Raw genomic sequence first — 23,792 nt, forward strand, 5'->3', positions numbered from 1 at the left:
AGTAAAATGTTACTTTATGACTGTTAATACATGTAAAAAATTAAAAGAAAAAAATGAGGTCGATGATTCTTTGCAGGCTTGATAACTAGACTATATCACTTACATATAATTTTTATTTTCTGAAATAATTTTCAAAAAACAATTCGTTAACTGGAACACTATACAAATTTAACGAATCGTCTCATTTTTCATCCCATTAATTAAGTACATATTTTTTCAATGCTCTTTCGACCGAAACAATTTTGTAAAATCTAACGCGATTCTCCTAACTTTGCGTTTTAAAGCCAATTAGAGAATTGTTACCTGCCTGGTTATTTGGTCAACTTGTATTGACCTCGCAAATCAACGGCGGATGCCCGAAGCTTCAAAGCCATTGTTGTGCCCAAGACTGATACCCTCACTCAGGAATATTAATGGGTCTCATTGTCCATAAAGTGAGACTTTTATATCCACGGCACGAGCATAGAGTGGGCGTAGCACTGATGCGCCCTAGTGCCAGGCCAAACTGAGTCACGATGACCCACCCAAGGGAACCAAGAAATTTGACACGAGGGTAAAAAGAGCATCGCATTTAATACAAAGTCTCACTCATTTCTCTGAGTGTTGTTTGGCGTTCAGACTGAGAACATTCCTGACATTCTCCGCGAACTTGCGAGGCTACAAACTCGTCGCACTAAACCAATATCAGACAAGGTTAAACGTTACTCGTATCTTGTAAACGTTACTCGTATCTTGTAAACGTTGCTCGTATCTTGTAAACGTTACTCGTATCTTGTAAACGTTACTAGTATCTTGTAAACGTTACTCGTATCTTTTGAACGTTACTCGTATCTTGTAAACGTTACTCGTATCTTTTGAACGTTACTCGTATCTTTTGAACGTTACTCGTATCTTTTGAACGTTACTCGTATCTTTTGAACGTTACTCGTATCTTTTGAACGTTACTCGTATCTTTTGAACGTTACTCGTATATTTTGAACGTTACGGTACTCGTATATTTTGAAGTTTACTCGCATATTGGAAACGTTACTCGTATCTTGTGAACGGTACTCGAATCTTTTGAACATTACTCGTATATTGGAAACGTTACTCGTATCTTTTGAACGTTACTTGTACCTTTTAAACGTTACTCGTATATTGAAAACATTACTCGTATCATTTTGAACGTTACTCGTATATTTTACCGTTACTTCTGTCATGTAAGCGTTATTCGGATCTTACATACATTATTCGTATCTTGCAAACATTACTCGTGTATTGTAAACGTTACTCGTGTCATGTAAACGTTACTCGTATCATGTAAACGTTACTCGTATCATGTAAACGTTACTCGTATCCTGTTTACGACACCTTTTTCATGCTCCTACTTTATTCGCCTCCTATCCTATATTTTACTGTCCCGATATATGTCAAATATTCATAGCCTTCGAAAATCAAGGATTTACTAACATTGCAACACTACTGAAGACGTAAAGCCTGCACTTACTTTATGTTAACCTTCTTACTACTTGTGTTCAAAACGCATACTCTTTCATTATCTAGGAAGTGAAGACTATAACGCAATTTATAACAGGTTTCTTATTGTAGTATAACATAACAATTGATATCACAGAGAGAAACAACTGACCGAAAAATAATGTATTTTGAATACACCCCATTTGTCCGTTTTCTCTAGTATGGCAGCCATTCATTTTTGTCCACGCATTTTAGTCATATTATTTGACTACCTTTCTTCATGCATATGCATAATCCCTTTAAATTGAGATAGCGCACTCAAAGAAATAAGAAGGAATTCACGATGCACTTTGTGCCCTTGTGGGGATCATCATGACCTGGTTAAGTTCCAAAAAGGCTTAGCAGTACGGAATCCGTTCTCTGTTCGTATTGCAATAAAGAAAATGCATCACTTTTTGGACCGTGTAACCCATTCATTTTGCTGCGCGCAAGATAAAAAATGTAGGCCTGTGTTGTGTCCAAAACATTACTGATTGTTTCGATAACCAGACAAGAAGTTAGTAAATAAATTAGCTACCGATCGATTATTTTTCTGCTTGTTACTCGCCGATAAACGACATTCCTTATGTCTGAGAGTTGAACACTTTAATTTATCGTCGCGGAATTTTATTGATTTTATTAACATTTATTATGTTACAAATGGTTTTTCAATTGCAGTGGTTATCCTGCATCATGTACAGCAGCAACTATACACTTTGCTGCCCTCAGCATACATTGCATGCTACATTTACAGCCCCAACCATACATTTTGCTTCTCTCGACATATATTTCTGCAGCATTTACAGCAGCAACTATACACTTTGCTGCCGCATTTACAGCACCAACTATACACTTTGCTGCTCTCAGCATACATCGCTGCTACATTTACAGCAGCAACTATACACTTTGCTGCTCTCAGCATACATTGCTGCTGCATTTACAGCACAATCATCGAGATGCTTCGTTAGCGGCGCATTCAGCCGTCGAAGTTTAGCTATTAACCCGACGCAGACATGGACCGGCAGCTGTGTGACGTACACACTCGTGTGGACAAACTGGGATGCAGGTACTAGGATAAATAGACTGAATGTATATACTGGGATGTATGGACTGGAATGTGTAGACTGGGATGTGTAGACTTAGATATATAGCCTATTATGTACAGACTTGGATGTATAGATTGGGATTATAGAGCAGGATGCATGTACTGGGATGTAAAGACTGCAGTGTATGTATAGAATAGGATGTGTTGTATAGACTGGGATGTATAGAACAGGATGTATAAACTAGAATGTTTATACTGGGATGTATAGACTATTATGTACAGACCAGGTTGTATAGACTGCTGGAGGTGTGTTCATTGATGCATAAACTAAAATTAGCAAAGTCCTGGTCATCAAGAAACGACTGTAGTTTTTAAGTTCAGAACAGCGCTCCGGCTAGTCTCACTTTAGCTTCTCTCTAAATTACTCTATTCTATACATTACTTTAGATTTAAAGTTTTTATGCTTTACTTTGAAGTTTTTCTCTAATAGACGCTATAACTGATGTAATACTTAATGCGTAAATTTTATCAATTTTGACCAAATGTTTTTTCAATGCTTGGCTACCATATTAGCTGCTGCGTGTGTGTAGGCCGCTGCCTCTTCAAAGGCCGCTACGCGTATGTAGGCCGTTACGTACACTTCTGCCGCTACGTGTACTTAGGTCGCTATGTGCCCCTAGGCCATCACGTGCACATTGGCCGCTACTTGTACATTGGCCGCTACGTGTACATTGGCCGCTAAATGTACTTTCGGCCGTTACGTGTACTGAAGCGAGTTTTTAGAGTCCGGCTTAGCTGAGCCGCCTAGAATTTATGCTGTGATTCCTTGATCAAAGTCCACAGTACTGAACACAAGAAGACAGGCATGACGCACATCTCACAAGGCCATGGGGGAGACTCAATTAAAATGGCTGGAGCGTGACTGCCATTTAAGTGAGGATCTTCAATATAGGTTATTGGACATTTAAGGGTATTTAGATTATTAAATTTATTTAGCTATTCAATACCTATTGCATAAGTCATTATGAAGTTTATGAATGAAATCGAATCATTCTGCTTCAGGAGGATTTTTTACGCTTAATTCACGATTGCAGCATGGATGTTGCAGAAAATGTAGTTTTGATATTTAATCAAGTCCAATAAGCTAAACATAATGAACCGTATTGATTCAACGAACTAATTAATTCACTGGTTCAGTAGGAATGGAAACTCATCAGGGCAAAAAAATAGATAAATCGACACCAAAGCATGAATATCAGTCAGAATTTCTAGTAAATTTGCCCAGTTCCGTCACATTTATTTTTATTATTTATGAACACAAAAATATACATCTTTCTTGAATTATAATGATTTTATTGATGAACTGCAAACTGAGGGCAGTGACGACTCACGTTACATGGATGGTACATCAATTCTTGGCGAAATTGCTTTAGTCAAAATACCATGGATCTGTCGGCATGGATCAAAACACCTTTACCATTTTGAACAAAATACCTTTTTCGTAATACCGTCTGTTGTGGTAATAATACCTTCATCTTAATACCGTATGGTATAGGCTTTTATACCTTAAAAAAACACCTTTACCGTGTAATCTCTATGTAGATTATTAATTAATGCCTATTTTCTACCGTGTATAACTAAAAATAAATATAGTAGCACTACATGTAGGTAGAATACGCGATGCTACATGTGGATCAATGGCTATACTGACTTTGCCTATGGCTTTGCTTTGGCTATACTGACTTCTACCGCCTATATGACAAATAAGACCCCACTCTGCAGATACTTTACTTAACTCGCTGCCAATCATTAAAAACCGCATAATATTGATCAGAACTATGACTTGTAGGGTTCTAAAACCACGTAATGACTGCAAAGCTGTTTTGATCGCGCTAGAAAGTTGTGGTTCAGTTATGTTCAAAAAATAAATCTGTTCTATTGGATGCCGTAGATTCAAGTGCAATGGCAGCCTTAACGGTAGAAATTGACATGATGAAACTGCAGTAGAAGCCGTTACCTCATTACCATATCATTAACATTACTGAAGCATCGCTGGCGTTTGGATGGCCGCTTGTGATTCACTCATGGAGTGAAAATTTCCAATAGCGTGTGACTTTACTTGTTAAATGAGCTTCTAAATTTTATGCCGATGTGGACAATCTTGGAATTAGCAATTTCATTTTTTATCTTTCTATACAAAGTCTGAGTTCTGTCTCGAACTCGTGACGCAATCGTTGAAAAACTGTGTGAAACTCGCAATAAAAATATTTTATTGAGTAATACAGGGTGCGGCGCGGGAACTTACTTATTTGAATTGCGCGCCACGTGGCGGCCATTAGTCCTAGGAAGGTGGCGCCATGCGCAATATGGTGCGCGGGCTATGAAAATATTATTTGTTATTATATTATTTATTTATTATATTATATATTATATAATAAATTGCTTGGAAAGCTTCCTGAATTTCAGGAATTAGATTTAAAGCATTGGTTACTCGCTGTCCCGACAACATAGCCTTTTTCAGTTTTTTTAATTACTCGAGAAAAATTATTTCTGTGATAAAAGATTGAACTATCGCCGAGGAAAAGCCCAAGTGTATTGTTCGAGCAATGTCAACAACACACAATGCATTCCAAACCTTTAAAAAAATATAACTCAGTACTCACTGCAGTGAGTGATAGAGAGCGCATTTTATCGTCGACGAAAAAGTGAAGTCACAGACGGACGGACAGACGGACGGACGGACAGACGGACATGGCGAACACAATAGTGCATTTTTGCCATAATTTGCCATAATTATTTGCCATAGTACTTTTGCGTTCGTACTTTTTTAGATGTCGAAAACGCTCGATTTCTCTCGTCTGCGATTTGCAAGTTTAGCTTGAGAAGCCGTCAGTGATTGGCTGACGGAGTTACGAACTCGTAATTATTTTTGGAGAGTACGGCTCCAAAAAATTTATTCTCTATGAGAGGATCTCTAAAATCGCAGAAAATTGAACCGAAATTTCTAGTTTTTAGTTTTAGTTAGTTATATATTTAGAAAAGGATAGAATTTTTCATAGCAGAACTAATAAATTTGAATTTTTAGATGGAGCATTAAATGTGAATTCTGTGTTGAAAGTTTATTTAAATGTGTCTTACTTGTAAAAATTACGTCCGCTTCAAGATTAGCACGCAATCGCTACTTGACATACTTATTTACTATCTTTAGTGCCTTTAATTTAGGCACTTATAACATAATTAAGGCACTATAATCATTAGCACCTATAATTTGTATGCATGACAAACTTAAACGTTCGTTTTATTTTATTACAATTTTTTAAAATAATTCATAATCGCATTTTTTGTTGTAAGCCTTATCTTGTGGAAAATAGTATTTCCTAAAAAATTTATATTTCGTACAAATTTTATGTATTATTTTGAAGATTACTAAAATTTATCCTTCTTCATAACAATAAATTGAATTGAATTTACACCCTACACTCATAAAATTACTTGAAGCATTTCACTTTAATGTCCTCAATGATCAATAATGAATTAATTTGCAAATTCGCCCTCCACCCATGCTGTACCTATGAATTAGTGTCACTATTTGGACAATTTGACCCATTCATTTCTCCGAGTGAAAGAATCGAGTGCTCGCTCGCATGTCTATTCCTAATTTTGAAGTCGGTCCAAAGTCCGACTATTTGGATCCTGTCTTCCGTAGTATATCATGAAAACAAATAAGTTTCTGTACAATTTATTCAGTCTTCGTTACGTCATATGCATACTAATTTTCTTCTTCTATGATTGCTAAGAAAATCGACAAACGGATAACGATTTTGGCTAAAACTGTCGCCCATATAGCACTACACTGCAGCACTTGACTGTACTGTGCATGCAGTTATTTGTAATCTTTAGGATTTGAATATTTGCATGTATTAAATTTAATTTCGTTTGAATTCATTTATCGATTTATTGATTTGTTTATTGGAAATCTCAAGTCAAGTGTTGTATCAAGTGTTGAATCTCATTATTATATGATAGCTCCATATGCATTGTGGGTTTGAAGCGAACTATTTTCGCTCGAAATTTGTTCGAATTTGTTTATTTTCGAAGCGATATTTGTTCAGATGCATGTTAGCCGGCGATATAATAATAAAATTTATTAAGAATGCATGGTAGCTGCCGATTTAATAATAAAATTTGGTAAGAATGCATGGTAGCTGCCGATTTAATAAAAAGATTAGTTCAGAATGCATGGTAGCTGGCGATTTAATTCCCTCCCTAAGCCAAAGATTTAAGATGGTTACTCACAATTATTATGTAACGATATTAGTGTAAAATCTATATAGATTATTAAGAGATCGTTCTATAATTCCAAAAATCAACTATCTTTTGGGCCATTTCAACATTACCGATAACTACATGACTTTAATATATTCTTTAACTTACGATGGATGGCAAAATAAATAATACACATCTTATATACATTCATTTTTGCAAGATTAATTTAAGTTTGCTAATAGATCTAATAATCAGTTAAGTTTGGTAATGGAGTTTAATCCAAGAATTATTCTTAAATCGCATTATGCTCAACTTACGACAATTACTATATTATCATGGCACCCACTAACCTTTGCTGATATACTAATTAAAAATATAAATATTTTATTTCGATATAAACTGCTTCATTAGAATCAGGGACATGAATCAATATCAAGAAACACATAAACTGAGCATAAAAATGTCGTTCCTTTTCATACAAAAATTAAAATTATTTTGACGCATTTTAAAAATTAATTTCAGTCGTCGATTATAGGATTGGCTGAAATACTTCGATGTTTAAGCCTTTCGTATCATTCATACCGTTGATTTTTTTTTCAGAAATCACTACGTTTAAACATCAACTAAGTATGCTGAAGAAAATTACATATTTGTACCATTTAGACGTGTATTAATGTAAGTCGATCGCTTTAATCCCAAATTAATAGGTAATTTGAAAGCCAATTATTAGTCACAAAAACTCACTTAATCTGTATAGAAACTTTCAGTAGTCCAGCACCTTCCTTAGCCTGAAATTTCTATCCTACAAATATAAGCATTTAACCTGCGTAGCTCCTCTTCTGTCTCCCCTTCAAACCTGGGGCGTTAGGAAACAAAGAAATTGGAATGCAGTGAAGACAAAGAAATTCAAATGCACTTGAAACAAAGAAATTCAGATGCACTGGGAACAAAGAAAATGGAATGTGCTGGAAACTAAGAAATTCAAATGCGCCAGAAAGTAAGAAATTCGAATGCGTTTGATATAAAGAAATTCAAATGCGCTTTAAACAAAGAAATTCAAATGCACTAGAAACGAAAAATTCAAATGCGCTGGAAACAAAGAAATTCAAATGCACTGGAAACAAAGAAATTCAGATGCGCTGGAAATACAGAAATTCAAATGCACTGGAAACAAAGAAATTCAAATGCACTGGGAACAAAGAAATTCAAATGCACTGGGAACAAAGAAATTCAAATGCGCTAGAAACAAAGACATTCAAATGCGCTGGATACAAAGAAATGCAAATGAACTGGGAACAAAGAAATTCAAATGCGCTAGAAATAAAGAAATTCAACTGCGCTGGAAAAAAAAAAGAAATTCAAATGCGCAGGAAACAAAGAAATTCAAATGCACCAGAAACAAAGATATTCAAATGCACTATAAACAAAGGAATTCAAATGCACTGGAAACAAAGAAATTCGAGTGATCCCAAAATAATTTCCATTTATTTTGAATTCAGTGTTTAGGAAAATTAGCGATGACGATAGTTAAGGTAAATTAGAAATTTGAGGCCGGCTAATTCACAACCACATTATCAGTTTAAATATTTTGAGTTATTGAGATTTTCACTATTATTTGAATGAAGATAGCCATGAAATTTTTCACTTTCTCACCTCTCATTTTCATGATCTTGCGCCAATGTCCGGCCAGTTAATTCAAATAAAAAGTCGCTGTTTATGTTGTTTTTGTTGTTGTTGTCTAGCACTTCCACGTTGGTGAATGCCACTTACACTTACGGAATAAAAATAATGAATGATAAAACTACTGAATAATAAAACTACGGAATGAAATTTCTTTGTGCGTGAAGCCTAACCAGAAGAAATCACGGCTAGGGTAACCCGGGTGCGGGTGGACGACAGTTATCACGCATTTAATTGGTCGGTGTGCCGCCGGGTCCAGCAGTCGCTCACCCGACGCCGGCAAGTAAGGACGTATCACGTCACCACGTACTCCGGTTCCTCTTGTGTAAATTTTGGGTACAACACTTCAGTTATAAATGGTTTATTAAAATAAATGCAAATTTTATTTATTTCAAACTTTATTTAAATTTAAGTTTTTCCAGCTTGAGGAACTAAACTATGTATAAATTTTGAATAAAAATTACGTTTTGATCAAACTCGAGTTCTTCTTTGTGAACGTGTGCCTTGTTCTTCGTTTTTGTGCCTGTGTTTTGTATTATCGTTTTCGCTTGTTTAATGCGATTCCTGGACACCATTTATAATCGTGATGTTTTCGTTCATATTTTCTTAACTGTCATCATATTCAAGTAAATTGTGAAAAATTGAGTGTTCTTTTACATCAAAAGTGCCTGAAATTTTTTTCCGTTATACTATCCGTGAGGAAATTTCTCATGATGTCCGAGTGTAATAAATTAAGCGAATTTCTACCATAGCAAAGTTAACGCGTCCCACCTAGACGCGCCTGTGTGGACTTTGCCCACTGCCTCGACTGTGTATATTTAGCAGACTAAGTGCGCCGCAATTAAGGCCTCTATAGCGCAGGTAAATAAGAAATATTTTTCCGTGCTGGTGAACAGTAGCTGTGGTGTAAGCTCAGTGCAAAGTTGACTGAGCGGCCGCTACTTTCAGTGCAGTATTGACGTTCAGATATGGCTTTTGGGGCTCATAATGGATTCCATATCAACATTATTTAAGAGTAGATACTTCTGCTTCTGGTTTTCATGAGAAATTTATTTTTAAGCTACGAGGCAATCAATTTCTCTTAGGAAGTGTTATTGTACTGCTATTATTGCCCATTCTGAAGTTATTTACCCATGTTGTTTCTCTGTTGCTTTCAACGCTTTATTAATTTTAGTAGTTATTTTTTAACGCTTCTCTGGCCTTTTAATGCTTTTTTCGTTAATTTCAACTTTTTCCCAATCCAATGTTTGTCCTACGATTTTATTTATTTTTTTACTTTTTCACGCCCCTTGCGTCTCTGATTTCAATCTTTTATTTGCTATTGGTTTTGATCAATACTATAACTCTCCTCTAGAACTACTAGCAGTTCTACTGGTGTAGTACACGTATTTTTATTTCAAATATTTCTTCGGCAGGAAGCATTCCATAACAAAAGAAATTTTTTTATTCAACGAACATTTCTTCTGTACTACTTGAAGCCTAAAAAACTAGGGGTTTTTAGTGAGGTATGTTAGTCAGGGGTCTCAATGAGGTATGTCAGTGAGGGATCTCAATGAGGTATGCCAGTGAGGGATCTCAGTGAGGTATGTCGTTGATGGATCTTAATAAGGCATGTTAGTGAGGGATCTCAGTGAGGTATGTCAGTGAGGGATTTCAATGAGGTATGTCAGAGAGGTATGTCAGTGAGGCGTCTCAGTGAGGGAAGTCAGTGAGTGAGCCCTCTGTTGGCCAGAGCTTGTCACTGATAACGGAACCTCGTTTACTAACACGTAGGCCGTTATTTATTTAGCCATGTACTGTACTTGGATGGGACCTCATCATTAGTGATAAAGCGTGCACTCAGAGAAATGAGTGAGACTTTGTTCAAGTAGCTATGCACTTTCGCCCTCATGTGGGTCATTTAGACCCGTTTTATTCCGAAAAAGTACGTATCAGTGCTACACGCAGCAAGTGTGCCAGTAGTTTTCATTGGATTTTCGGAGCCTATTTACGGAACAAAAATTTTTATAGCCACTTTTTTCAGGCATTTTTTGCAGTGACTCATGGATAATGAACCGACTTGATGCAACTTATTTGTATTATTGTTAAAAAATATAAAAATTTAGACGTCATAAAAAATTATTTTTTCGAGGAGAAACTTTTATGTATGAAAATAATAAGAATTTTACCAAGTTAAATCATAGTTACTTTAGATAAAATCATACTCTTAGCATTTTTATTTTATTATAGCTTCCTGTTTTGATGTATTATTAATATGTTTTGAACATATAATATATAATATATTTGAATATCTAAAATTTATTTAATTTGTTTAATTACATTCATTCATATGCTCGAGTGTCTTGCATAAAAATATCGTTTTCATACAAATATTCTAACTTACCTTTGTTGGCATGGTATAGAGTTAAAACTCTTTATATTGCCCCTTTAAAATATTAAAAATATTCTAAATAATCTAATAACGAATTATCATTTGTAATATTAATAAAATCTACAGGCTAAAGTCCACCAATAAATGCTTAGCACGACAAGAGCTTAACCTTATCACTCTAGATTTTATATATTACTCTTATCAGTCAAGCACTGAACATAATATCACCGCCTATCCGTCCGTATATACACAAAAGCCTATACATTCCATTCCACGCACATAGGTTTGGTTTCTTTTTATACAATCACGCAGTCAATGAAACGACTATCTATAATTTTGATCATCAATAGAACGGTTTTTTGCCCGATTATATTAAATTTTATAAATAATCTAGATAATTAGAGTTTCGATTGATTTCTTAATTATAATACGGTGCTGAGATGTATGCTGAATCTCATAGGTATGTATATGAGATGTATAGAGTATGCTGAATCTCATACTCTATACGTGATATGATAAAAAGACCGGAAAATAACTATTTTTTTCGCACAATGTACAGCAAATTCCCACTCCTGTTTTACATGCACATTTTACGGTTGTATAAATTACTACTGCTTAACATTTAACATGTATTCTGATAAAATTAATTTAAGAAAAAATATAAGGGATCAACTGTTCATAAATTGTTGACGCGTGCTCGACATTCGTTCAAAATTATTTAAAATTGTTATTATGGCATTCTAACTTTGGTGTTTTCAATTTTACTTACGCCACTGTGGCTACTTCAAAATGAAAAAGAAAACATTGACTTTTTACAATGGGTTGCCTATACAATTTTTACCTTTCTCTTAATTGATAAAATACATCGAATTTTGGCTTCGTCATCCTACTTTTTTAACAACCATCATCGGCCAAACAAATGACGATCGTTGGCCGCCTTTTACACGACAATGATTTGTCACGTTGCACTCAGAGAAATGAACGCAACATTGTTCTAACATCGATGCACTTATCGCTCCTGTTTGAGTAATTCTGATCTAGTGTGGACAGACAAGAGGCCAATCAGTGCTACATGCAAAAAGTGTGTTACTATTTGGACAGTATGACCCATTAATTATCTGAGTATGGGATAGGTAAGGCCAATATTTTTTACACTAATAAATGAACGACGCGTGTAAGTATTTTTATGTCCTTACATCGCGGGTCAAGTTTCATGGAACATAACACGAATGTAATGCTCCTATAGCCACTTAAAGTTAAGATAGATTTTAATCGTTTGTTGATATAGACGTATAGTTGGGCCAGCATATACTCGTATATATACTGAATAAAATTAATACTGAAGTGAAGTTTCTGATTCATTTCATTACGCAATACTCAATATGAATACTCAAATTACCGGCGTTTTTTATGTCTCAATTGCCACCATCTAATATCAGAAATGAATTATTAAGTTCTTTGAAAATGATCGCTTAGATATAAGTTTCCTGTTTTCTATTTAAAATTCAGTTTTATTTAAACTCTTACCAAATATGGGATGATTGCTTGATAATTTATCCTTTGCATCATTTTTGTTCAAAATCTACTGATGTTAACTCATTGACTTTTTATATGAGCTTTAATTCCTTAATCCTTGTTTCTTTCAGGACTGTTTCAAAATCAGTTATTTTTTCAAAAATAAATAAATATTTAGAGACAAGAAAATACATTTTTTCGCGAGGTTATAAGACCTGCAATATTACGTTATTACTTTGCAAATAATTAGGGAAAATGTTATCAGACTCAGAAGATATCTATTGTGAAGACGGCACGCCTAGTGAGTATGCATATAAATATAATGAAATGTTATTATAATTATATTGGTATATGTAGCATATAAGTTGATCTGATTTTATGACCTAGTAGTTTTTCATAGTTCGAACACAGCATTCGTCAGTCATCCAATTATTAAATTCTACATTCAGATTAATTCATCCGGCTTCTGAATAATTTAATATCTAAATACCAAAAAAATGTTTAGCTTCGTTTTTTTCCATTTTCAACCTGCAATTCTACATCGTCCTATATTTTTAAAATAAAATCTATGATTTGTTTAATGCCTCAACGGGAATTTAACTTTTATTTTAATCCTAAATTACTTATGAGATGTAATCGAGTTAATTTTAATTATTATTTATCTTATTAATGCTTTGAAAATATTTTTTTCCGCCTGCAGTTCCCGATTGTGAGGACTTCCATCCCCGCCGTGACGACTACTGCGTCGAGGCACTCCTGCAGCACGGAAGTGAGTCACGGCGACTCACTTTTTAGATTTTCGGAGACAGCGAGTCATCTTTGTAAACCAGCGTTATTTTTGAACGCAGCATTAGCTGGTCACGTTAACACTTAATTATTTGGGCAGTTTTCATCAGTATTGTTTATGGTGCAGCATTTGTTTTTTCTGGCGACTTTTTTTCGTACATGGTTTCTAGTCCGGAATATTGCAAACTTACACTATTATTATTATTTGATAACAGAATACTAAGCGGTTGTCAAAATGACTTGAAACTTGTTACAAAAATGCAGGAAGTTTCTTGACATTTAACTTAACTATCCAACCTGCACCTTTAACATCGCCTGCTTTTGTGAACTGTATCGCGTAGGTTCTTAGTTTGCACCTTCTTAAATCACCAGCCTGGCAAGTTCTTAGTTTGCACCTTTGACATCGTCTGCTGTGCGCGCGCACCGTGTAGGTTTTTAGTTTACACCAACTTTGTTGGCTACGCTCATCTTCGATCTTGGCATTGAACGACACTGCAGCGATGGTAGTAAGAAAAAGTGAAATGCAGAGCCTTCCTGTGGCGTATTGCGAAAGGTATTGTTGTGAGACCGTTTTTTTCTGACGAAATTTGATTTTACTTTCTCGGAATTCGTTATTTGTATTACTCTGTGCATTTTTATTATTCTTATTACGCAGCTGCACAAGTAAGCTTTAGACGGAACTTCATTCCAGCTCTAATTTAAAATATTGTTTTTGGTATCAGGTACTAAAACAACATTATATGAATTACATTTCTCCAACTTGCCATTAAATGAAAGAAAAGTTAAAGAAAAACATTATGATTTCAATCGTATAGACAAAAATTTTCGACCAAGTTTGTAACTTTGACTGACTATAATTTAAACTCTTGACTGATGACGATAACTCTCGTTACCAGTAACTTCAAGTTCGAATACCACAATCGAAAATGACCGACGCATTTTGCATTAACAGTATGGTATACATTAATGCATACAGTTTATGTTCATTAATGCATACTGGTCATGTTCATTATTGCATACTGTTCATACTGTTATAAATGTTACGGATGAACTTCATAATGCATACTATTCATACTGTTATATACGTGACGGATGAACTTCAAGTATAGTACAACGGACCCATTAAAAACCAGTAGGTCTGTAAACCACGACTTGCGCAATATTTGGCATCAAGACGTGACTGAGGAACGGACTTTGCCCCAGCACCTGCTGCTGCATACACTTGCGTTCTCGGGGCCCCGGACCCGCTGCCAAGCGCTGCCGTGGACCTTGCACTCTAGCGACACGGGCGTTGCGAAGGCGTGGCACTCTACGTCAGTGCACATCTAATAATATCTCATTCCGCTGTCGCGAGTTGAGTTAAAATTATTGAAAATAAAAGAGTGTTCTCGAAAAATATCTCATTCCGCTGTCCCGAGTTGAGTTAAAATGATTAAAAATAAAAGAGTGTTCTCGAATAATATCTCATTCCGCTGTCGCGAGTTGAGTTAATTAAAAATAAATGAGTGTTCTTGAATAATATCTCATTCCGCTGTCGCGAGTTGAGTTAAGACGATTAAAAATGAAAGTGTTCACGGAAATCTATTGATTAATGATGTTTGAAATTAAGTTGAGTTGAAATAATCAAACAGTTTAATTTGAAAACATCTCTCGGAGAGTTAACGTGATTAAAAATAAAAAAAAAAAAGTTCTCAAAAATCTATTGATTAATCATGGTTTGAGTTAAGTTGAGTTGAGATAATCCAACCGGTAAATTTAAAAGCATATCTCGCAACTTGACATGGGTGTATTGTCTAAATGGTAATACACTTTTTTACCTACAGCGTTAGCAGATATAGGGGGTAGCGCTGATGCGGCCAAACTGGGTAATTTGCCCCGCAAAATGAGTTACGTTAAAGTTCAAAGCCATTTAGACAAAGCCCCCCTCATTACTCTGAGTGCAATGGAAACTATCAATAATACATCTTAGCAATAACTTTTTATATACTTGAATTACTTTTCCTAATTCTAATCCTAAGTTGGTACAAGCGAGACACGATCTTCGTAATGCTAACACGCTTCAGTAAAACAGTATTAAAGTTTCAATGTGGTTAAAGTGGTTAACCCTCTTAAATTACCTGACCTGCCAAAATTAGAGCATTTACGAAGCCACAACAAAACTAAATTCAACGCGCGAACCTATATTGTTCAGGTGACAATATTTCAGTATGGGCTAAAAATTAGGGATATTCTTCGTTTTCTTCTAAGTTCTTTTTAAAAAACGTTTTACTGCTATAACTCATAATAAAGAGTTTCCTAATATAGCCACATGTTTACACAAATAGAACACTTTCCTGCATGTGTTAAAAATTTGTCTCATTCATCCATGAAGAATATGAATAAATTAACGAGCAAATGGGTCTCTTGCTTAAATAATATGATACGTTTTCGGGTATGACGCCGCTTTATATATCCTATTATAAGCAAATAAGTTCGCATTATCTTTAACAATCGCCATTCACTGTTAAATAAAAAGTTAAATTAACGACATTGTCCTCTTATAATACCAGATTTTTTATAATTTTGTCAGTGATTCATGTGTTTATTATATTTTTAATGATATAGATAACCGCTAGGTAAATTATATTCAAGGTTATCTAGGTTATCTAAGGATATCGTTATGTTGGCAGGACTTAGTCGTGTGGTGGTGAGCCGGCGTCGTGGTGATGGTGAGCAGCTGTTCACCGTCAAAGTAGCGTCCAAATTCTATGGCAACAAACGCATCGACTGCTCCAGGTGTGCATACGATTACCTTTTAAATATGTTATTGTATTTACTTATGATTACCTATGTAATAGGAATGATTATATATCGTAACTAATGTAACAGATTAAACCTTTAATGAACTTTTTTCATTTGTTAAATAATTTATAAAATAATTTATATCATGTAATATATCATAATAAAATTATTTATTATCAAATTAATCATAAGCAATTATTAAAATACTTAGAAAATTAACTAACTTCAATTATTCTCTTATTCACATTTACTGTAATACTGCTGGGAAAATCAATTGTCTGACCGATTTTTTCAATATAAAAAAATAGTCGTTATAATCTCTAATTATTTCTACATTAGAACCGAATTTGCTCTTTTTTCTAATTATTTAGATGAAATTTTCAATAGATTTATTAAAAAATTAAATACATCACGTATTTAATATAACTTGCAGAGAACTGGAAGCGTTGAATTTGGTGCAGGGCTGCAACTTTCTATTGAACCTGCGGGACTTTTTTGAGACCAACTTGTTCTACTACATCGTTACAGGTAAACGCTATTGCATCTTATAAATTACGTGAGTAATATATAACAATATTGTACACGTTCAAACCATTGAATAATATATACGAATATAGAGCACGTTTGATACATAGATAAAAAATAGTGAACACGTTCAAAACCTTGAATTATATAAAAAGCCCATCGAACAATTTATTTCAATACCTTTAATGATATATAAGATTATTGTACCTGTTCGTCACCTTAATTCATATGTGAGAATATTTTACAAGCCAACTACTGCCCGTATGAAAACTTTACTGTTTAACTTTCCTACTTTCAGCAGACTACTGCCCGTATGAAGACTTCACTGTATGACTTTCCTACTTTTTGCAGATTACTACCCGTATGAAGACTTTACTGTATTATTTTCCTACTTTTTGCAGATTACTACCCTATGTAGACTTTACTGTGTTACTTTTCCTACTTTTTGCAGATTACTACCCGTATGAAGACTTTACTGTATTATTTTCCTACTTTTTGCAGATTACTACCCCTGTCTCTTATACACATCNATGAAGACTTTACTGTATTTCTTTTCCTACTTTCTGCAGACTACTACCCTGGTTTCTCCTTGCAACGCTTAGTAGAAAGCCACGCCCCTCTCTTACTACCTGAGCATCTCGTCAAGTTCTACGCTGCAGAACTGCTGCTGGCGGTTGATACCCTGCACAAGGTGAGGTGAACCTTCACTCAGAGAAATGGGTGAGACTTTGTCCAAAAGCGATGCCGATACGCTTTTTGTCTTTGCGGTGTTCACACTCACCCAGTCTGGCCTGGTAAATGGGCGTGTCAGTGCAACGTTAGCTCTACTCTGCTTGTGCTGAGGGCTAGAATATGTGGCACTGTTTGATAAAATGTCCCATTCATTACGGGTGAAATCATGGGTTAGCCACATGGCCATTCAACCCTTTTTTCAATCCCGTAACTCTTCTACCCTCGCTTACCCTCGTTGCCCTTAAACATCTTTTCACCCTGGTCGGCTTTCAACCTTTTATCTCCCTGGTCGATTTTCAATTTATTTTTGCCCTCGTCACCCCTCAGAAGGGCGGCATCCATCGGGACGTGAAGCCCAACAACGTGGTGCTGGACGAAGAGGGACACGTGGTCCTCCTCGACTACGGTATGGTCGTCTTCCCCAAAAGGGATGGCCACGAAAAGACCCTCATCCGAGGGACAAGTCACTTCATTCCCCCAGAGGTGTTCGACAGACAACCTTTTGACCATGTAAGTACCGTTCATATCATATCAAATCATATCATATCATATCATATCATATCATAGTGATGTCGGCGCTGATGAATAGGCCTGCGATGGGGTCTGTCGGCGATTCTTGTACTTTTCGTGACTTATCCACAGGAGATCTAAAAATAAGTCATTCGACAGAATCTTTTCCAAGCTGACGATAGTTTGAAATGGCTACTAGACTTCCACCGGGTTAGATATGGTGCTAGGCATTTCAAGTCTAAAACATATATTTTTCCATCGCTTTATCTAGTCTGTTATCTTGATAACTCGGTTCACTCGATTCTAAAATCCGAAATAATTCTTTCGAATATTAAATCGAATTCTAATACTATTTTTCTATTGTTTGTGGTGCAGACAGCGGACTGGTGGTCGTACGCCCTAACCTGTTATTATCTTGCCACCGGGAAACGCGCCTTTGCCCCGCACTCCACAGACATCAGCGTCATAAGTCGGTGAGGCTAAAGCGTTCGGCTAATTTAAAAGGGCTTAGATTGTTCATAGATGAAAAAAATTACGCTTTTCATTCACTGGTTACTACAGTCTAGGCATTGAACCTCAAGTTCGAGGTTCTTGGGTAATGGGTAATATAAAAATAGTAAATGTAAAAATTCGAAACAATGTCACGTCGTGGTAACATTCAGGGTGTCGTTCACGTTTGAATTTTAATCTGGTGTTCCTTTTTAAAGCGAACTATTTTTAATGAGAGTAATTACCACAATTACTAACAATAAATCTAAACTTCACAAGCATGTAGCTTGCAGCCCCACACACGTGAAGGAATTATATTTATTAGAAAATTTCTAGATAATGGATACGGATAACAATGATATGTCTGAGGATAACAATTTCTAGCATAAATGTTTGGGGTTCTTAGGCAATCAATGAATTCGTAAACAATTTGTTTCTCCTTTATCATGTTTGGCTAAGAAATCTATGTTGCAATTTTCGAATATTTGGTAATCTTTGATAAAGATTACCAAATATTTAGTAAATTGATGAGTACCAAAAAAATATTTCATAATCCTCCTTCTACTCTCAGAGCCGTGCTGCAATTTGTATTTCACTTATAATTTTTACTATCTTAATCATATTCAATCAATATTTATTTTGCAATATCTCGCACCTACAGAGCCGTACGGACGCAGGAGCCTGATTTACACGGCGCATCCGGCGATTTCCTGCAGCTACTGACGGCTCTCCTACACAAAGATCCGCATCAGCGTCTGGGAAGATATGGCGCTGAACAGATTCAGGCTCACTCTTATTTCGCGGTAAGCACATATACATATGCATGCTTTTTAGCTCAATTATGAAACATAATCGACTTTGTCCATGGGATGTTTAGTCTCTTATTTCGTTTACTCTTATTTTTTATTTGTTTGTTTTCTCTTATTTCGCGGGAAGAAAAAACAGATGCATGCTTATTTTGTTCAATTATGAAACATAATCAACTTTGTCTATGGGATGTTTAGTACACTCTTATTTCGCGGTAAGCAAAAACATATGCATACTTTTTTGCTCAATTATGTAACATGATCGACTCAAATGAACTTTGTTCATGTGAGATTTAGTATATGTAATTAATCGATATTAGTTGCGTTTGAAGTTTTAAAAGCTGGAACTTTCTTGCTACGGATTGATATTCTCCTATTTTTCTTTCGTGGCCCATTCTGAAATAAAATTATACGCGACTTACCAAGAGTGCCCATTTCTGAACATTTAACAAAAATAGCCTTAATTTGATGTTTGGTAAATTATGAAATCCTTTCTTAATTCCTTTTCGCTCATGCGACTTTTTTTTTATTGCATTCGCGGTTTTATAATTCGTATGTAAAAATTAATTTCCCATGATACTGCTCAAGCCAATTATATTTTCACCATTTATTAGAACGGTCTTGTCGATCAATTTCACACCATCAATGATATTGTATTGTTGTGTTACCGGACGTCGCAGCAACTTTTATATGTTGTCAAACGGCCACGAGCTATACAGCCAAAAGCCGGTAACTATCTTGTCGAAAACAACGATGTGAATAAGGTTTAAATCGCTGGTTATTTATTGCACTTGAATGTTCATCAAAACTTCAGTTCAGGTGGATAAAACGTAACTTTTATTTCAGTAAAGAACACTTTAAAAGCAACACGTGTATAACAGGAGAACTCAGAGCATAACAGGCATTGATTGCTTGATAAAGCTTTCACAGCACAGTCACAAGAACTAGCGTTGGGGCAAAAGATCGCTGAGAGTTGGTGGAACGAAACAACGAAGTAAGATTAGGTGGAAACTCACTATATGGTTGGCAGGACACGACTGACTAATCGACTCACAGCCACTCAAACTTAGCCTCTCATGACGTCACTACTGCGGTTGGTCGGCCTGGAATGTTACCGACGCGACTACACCAGACGCAGCTGTACAATTATACGCTCGGCACATAGTAAAACTTGAAGATGCATATGAAATGAACATGGCTGACAGTGAACCACTTCCATCGTTCACAAATTTTTAGCATATATTAAATTAATTTAATTTTTCAGGACGTGGACTGGACCAAGATGGCAGAAAAAGCTTGTACTCCGCCCCTGTCTCCGGCAGAGCACTACGGAGCTGAGTACGTCAGGCTGCCGCCCCTAGAGGACGACTGAGTGAACAAGAGTCTTAAGCACAAAAATTATGTCAAGATGGTTTATGACCAATATTAGGACCAAAATGTTAGGGACAAAATTTTGGAAAAACGAAGTAAAGGACAACAATTTTAAGGACAGAAAATTCAGTGACAAAATACTTTAGGGACGAAATTTTGCCGATAAAACTTAGAGATAAAAGTTGGGACAAAACTTAGAAAAAAAAAGCAGTATGGACACAAAACTTCGATGATAGAAATTAGGCTGCACTCGTTTGTTGATAGAAGAGCTGCTTAACTTATATTGTCAGGTTATTCCATGTAAATATTAAAATATATAATATAAAACTTTAGAGCGATACATCTTCAGAATGTGTGTCGTATAGTGTTTATAGGGCATTCCTTATTGATAATAAATAACGGCGAAGTCAAGGCTAAATCAAACACCCATCCAGAAGCTTAGAAAAATCTCTCACGGTCAACAGATTCATAGCTAATTCTTGCTAATATTGTTTATGATTTCGGACATTATTTCTCTGTGATGCCTGGGTGCTGGAAATTATTTAATGTAATTTATTTAACATTACTTGAATAGACTCAACCTCTATCAATGATTTCTTTCGCTTGTGATCAGTTCATTGGCTCTATTCTAAAATATTGTATCACCTCGAGATTTTAGATTATTCAATCTTTTTAATTTAGTTTTTTATACAGTTGGAATATGCGGTTAAAACCAATAATAATTCGCATAGCTTTTCGCACTTAGAATTGATGCATTTGAGGTTGGCCATTAGAATACATAAGAATATTCTATGACTTCCCTAACATTTCATAGCCAAATAGCAAAATTTTCTGAACTATATCGAGACCGACTGAGAGTTTTTGTGTTAATGATAAGGACTAATCGTCCAAACGCTTAATAAGTTAGTCATTTCTGTGCAAGTCAAAGAAGTCCATATAGAGTCATGATGACGGCATGCACTAAGAAAAATGAAGGACTCATTTTCTCCAAATAGTGACACACTTTCTATACTCAGCACTGATGATGCCACTCTGCAGGGCAAAAGTGAGTTACAATGGCCCGAACAAAGGCAAGCAGTGCTTCGCTAATAGGACAAAGTCGTTCTATTTTTTTTAAGTGCATGCATGTTAATCAACGATTGCTCATCTCGATGAATGTAAGACGCCAGTCTTTTCGCATGTAAGTTGAGTATTTGTAGACTTAATAATTGATAGTTTGTAACGGTTATAGACTTATTGTCGTTGCCGGCGATAGGATTCTCTGTAATATCTTAGTTTTAAGATATAGAACAACGTTCCGATCAACTATGTTCATAAATCACATGCTTCATAGTTAGCAATTTTTTTAAGACCTATATATAGGGCATCTTAAATAGACTCTATGGTTTTTTTATAATAAGGAAACCAGTGAATATTCCGAGGGAAGGGTCGTATATCTGTGAACAATCACTCATAAAAATCGATGTTACATATTGTCCAAATAGTGACACTGATACGCCAATTTACAGCGCTAAACTGGGTCAGGATGACCGGCACAACAGCGGAAAATTCATCATTTGGATGTCTTGCACATTTTTCTGAGTGATTTCTTTTCATCCGCAGTTTCTTTAATTCCACATTAAAATTTTTGTTCTAATGCGGAATAGAAAGTTAGATCTGATGAGCTTAGATCATATTTTTATGATCTTCGATGATATATATCTGCAAATATTTATTAGCCAGCATCAATAATCAACATTTGTGATACTAGTGTTCTAGTATGATACGCGCACGGTGCTAGTCTGTGGATCACACGTGAATTAAAGGCATTATAAATGGGCTTTGAGTTATAATTATTGATGGCACAGTAGAATGCAGCGTATACCTGTGATGTGAAATGGCAGAAAATGGCAGAAAACTTTTAAATCAATTATCTCTTCAATAATATCGAATAAGTTTCCAATAAGAATATAACTTAGATGTCAGAATTTCATCGAAGGATGCTAGTCTCTCTCATTCACTCCATTCATTATCAGGAAATCCTAAAACATATTTTTTTCGTTTCTGAATTCGAAGTCTAAAAAATTTCGCCGCAGCTTATCAGTTAGCAACATTCCTTTGTATACTCAGTGAAATGAGTGAAATATTGTTCATATATTGGTGCACTTTTTGGCCTGGTATTGATAATCCTGACGCAGTTTTGTCCGAAAAAAGTATGTATAAGTGCAACGTCCGCTCTCTGTTCGTACCAAGGGTTATGAAAGCGTCTCACTATTTTTGGGCAATATGATGCATTTATTTTTCTGAATGATAGGTTCAATCTTTGGCCAGTTATTTCCTCCAGTTCATGTCTTAGAATTCAAAGCGATTGTGATATTTTGAAAGGAATGCTCAATGTTGTTATGCAGGACTTGAATATATTTTGGGCATTATCAATGTTCCTGTTTCATGTAAGTTTAATGTGAAATAAAATTAATAATGTTTTGAAGCTATGTTTGTGATTGTCCTAAAAAATCCTTTGTTACATTGGACGCATTTGCTTTTTTATAAAGTGTATGGAAGTATCATAAAGAAATTAAAACGTAGAAACGCATACTAGTTGGAGAAATAAATACTTTTTATAAACTTACCAAACTTGTTCGGAAAAACATCATTCGCTTATATTTATAATAAGTCAAGCGTAGCCTTTGGTGTAACTGTAACTTATGATAATTATGATAATTGGAGTCTGTTTGACTAGGCGATTATCAAATAGGTCTCGGACAAATTTACGGCCGGTCTCACGGCCAATCTCCAAATTCAGTGACCAAGGAATATCTCCCAAACTAATGTACTCAGCTCGATGAAACTTGGTACACGTATTCATCAGGACCTAAACGGTGATGTTTAGCTCGTGAATTTTTTTCCCATTTTACCTTCATTTGTGAGTAATAGAGCAATTCGGGCTGATATATGCATTTACCCAGAAATTTCTTTTGAACTACCAAACATATTTCAATGGAACTTTGAATATACATTCCTAACCTTCCAACGGTGATGGTGAGCTCATTACATTTTTTTCCGTTTTACCTTCGTTGTCGAGTTTTTTCCATTTCACCTCCATTCGTGAGTTATATGTAGAGCTATTCGGGCTGAAATTTACAGTAACCCAGAAATTTCTTCTACATAAACTACTGAACAGATTAGTTAAAGTTTAGGTCGTTTATATAATATGTATAAAATCTTAATAACATTTGTACAGACAACAATGAACATTTCACTTGCGTTTTTTTATGTTGATGTTACCCGGTAGCAGTACCCAATTCAAGGTCACAATTTTGGTTCATCAAGAACCTCTGCCAAGCAACAGCCAGAAGCCGGACATGTCCTACCGCGGCGATTGGTAATTGGTGTACATGTTCACTGCCAGACGCCACTCGCCAGTGTCTGACTGTCAAAGTGT

At 35.5% G+C, this 23,792-nt stretch overlaps 1 protein-coding gene across 1 annotated transcript; it reads left to right on the plus strand.

Annotated features, from left to right (window-relative positions):
• The first annotated feature begins 12,519 nt into the window (after nt 1–12,519).
• LOC108671828 (serine/threonine-protein kinase psk1) lies at nt 12,520–21,888 on the plus strand. Its single transcript, XM_018159419.2, has 9 exons — nt 12,520–12,672; nt 13,072–13,140; nt 15,827–15,932; nt 16,372–16,466; nt 17,033–17,154; nt 17,523–17,705; nt 18,081–18,178; nt 18,856–18,997; nt 20,265–21,888. Exons 1-9 carry the CDS (start codon nt 12,627–12,629, stop codon nt 20,370–20,372), a joined length of 969 nt encoding a protein of 322 aa, XP_018014908.1. The 5' UTR covers nt 12,520–12,626; the 3' UTR covers nt 20,373–21,888.
• Nucleotides 21,889–23,792: the final 1,904 nt, after the last annotated feature.

This window comes from Hyalella azteca, unplaced genomic scaffold (assembly GCF_000764305.2).
Source record: "Hyalella azteca isolate HAZT.00-mixed unplaced genomic scaffold, Hazt_2.0.2 contig16467, whole genome shotgun sequence".
Taxonomy (NCBI): Eukaryota; Metazoa; Arthropoda; class Malacostraca; order Amphipoda; family Hyalellidae; genus Hyalella; species Hyalella azteca.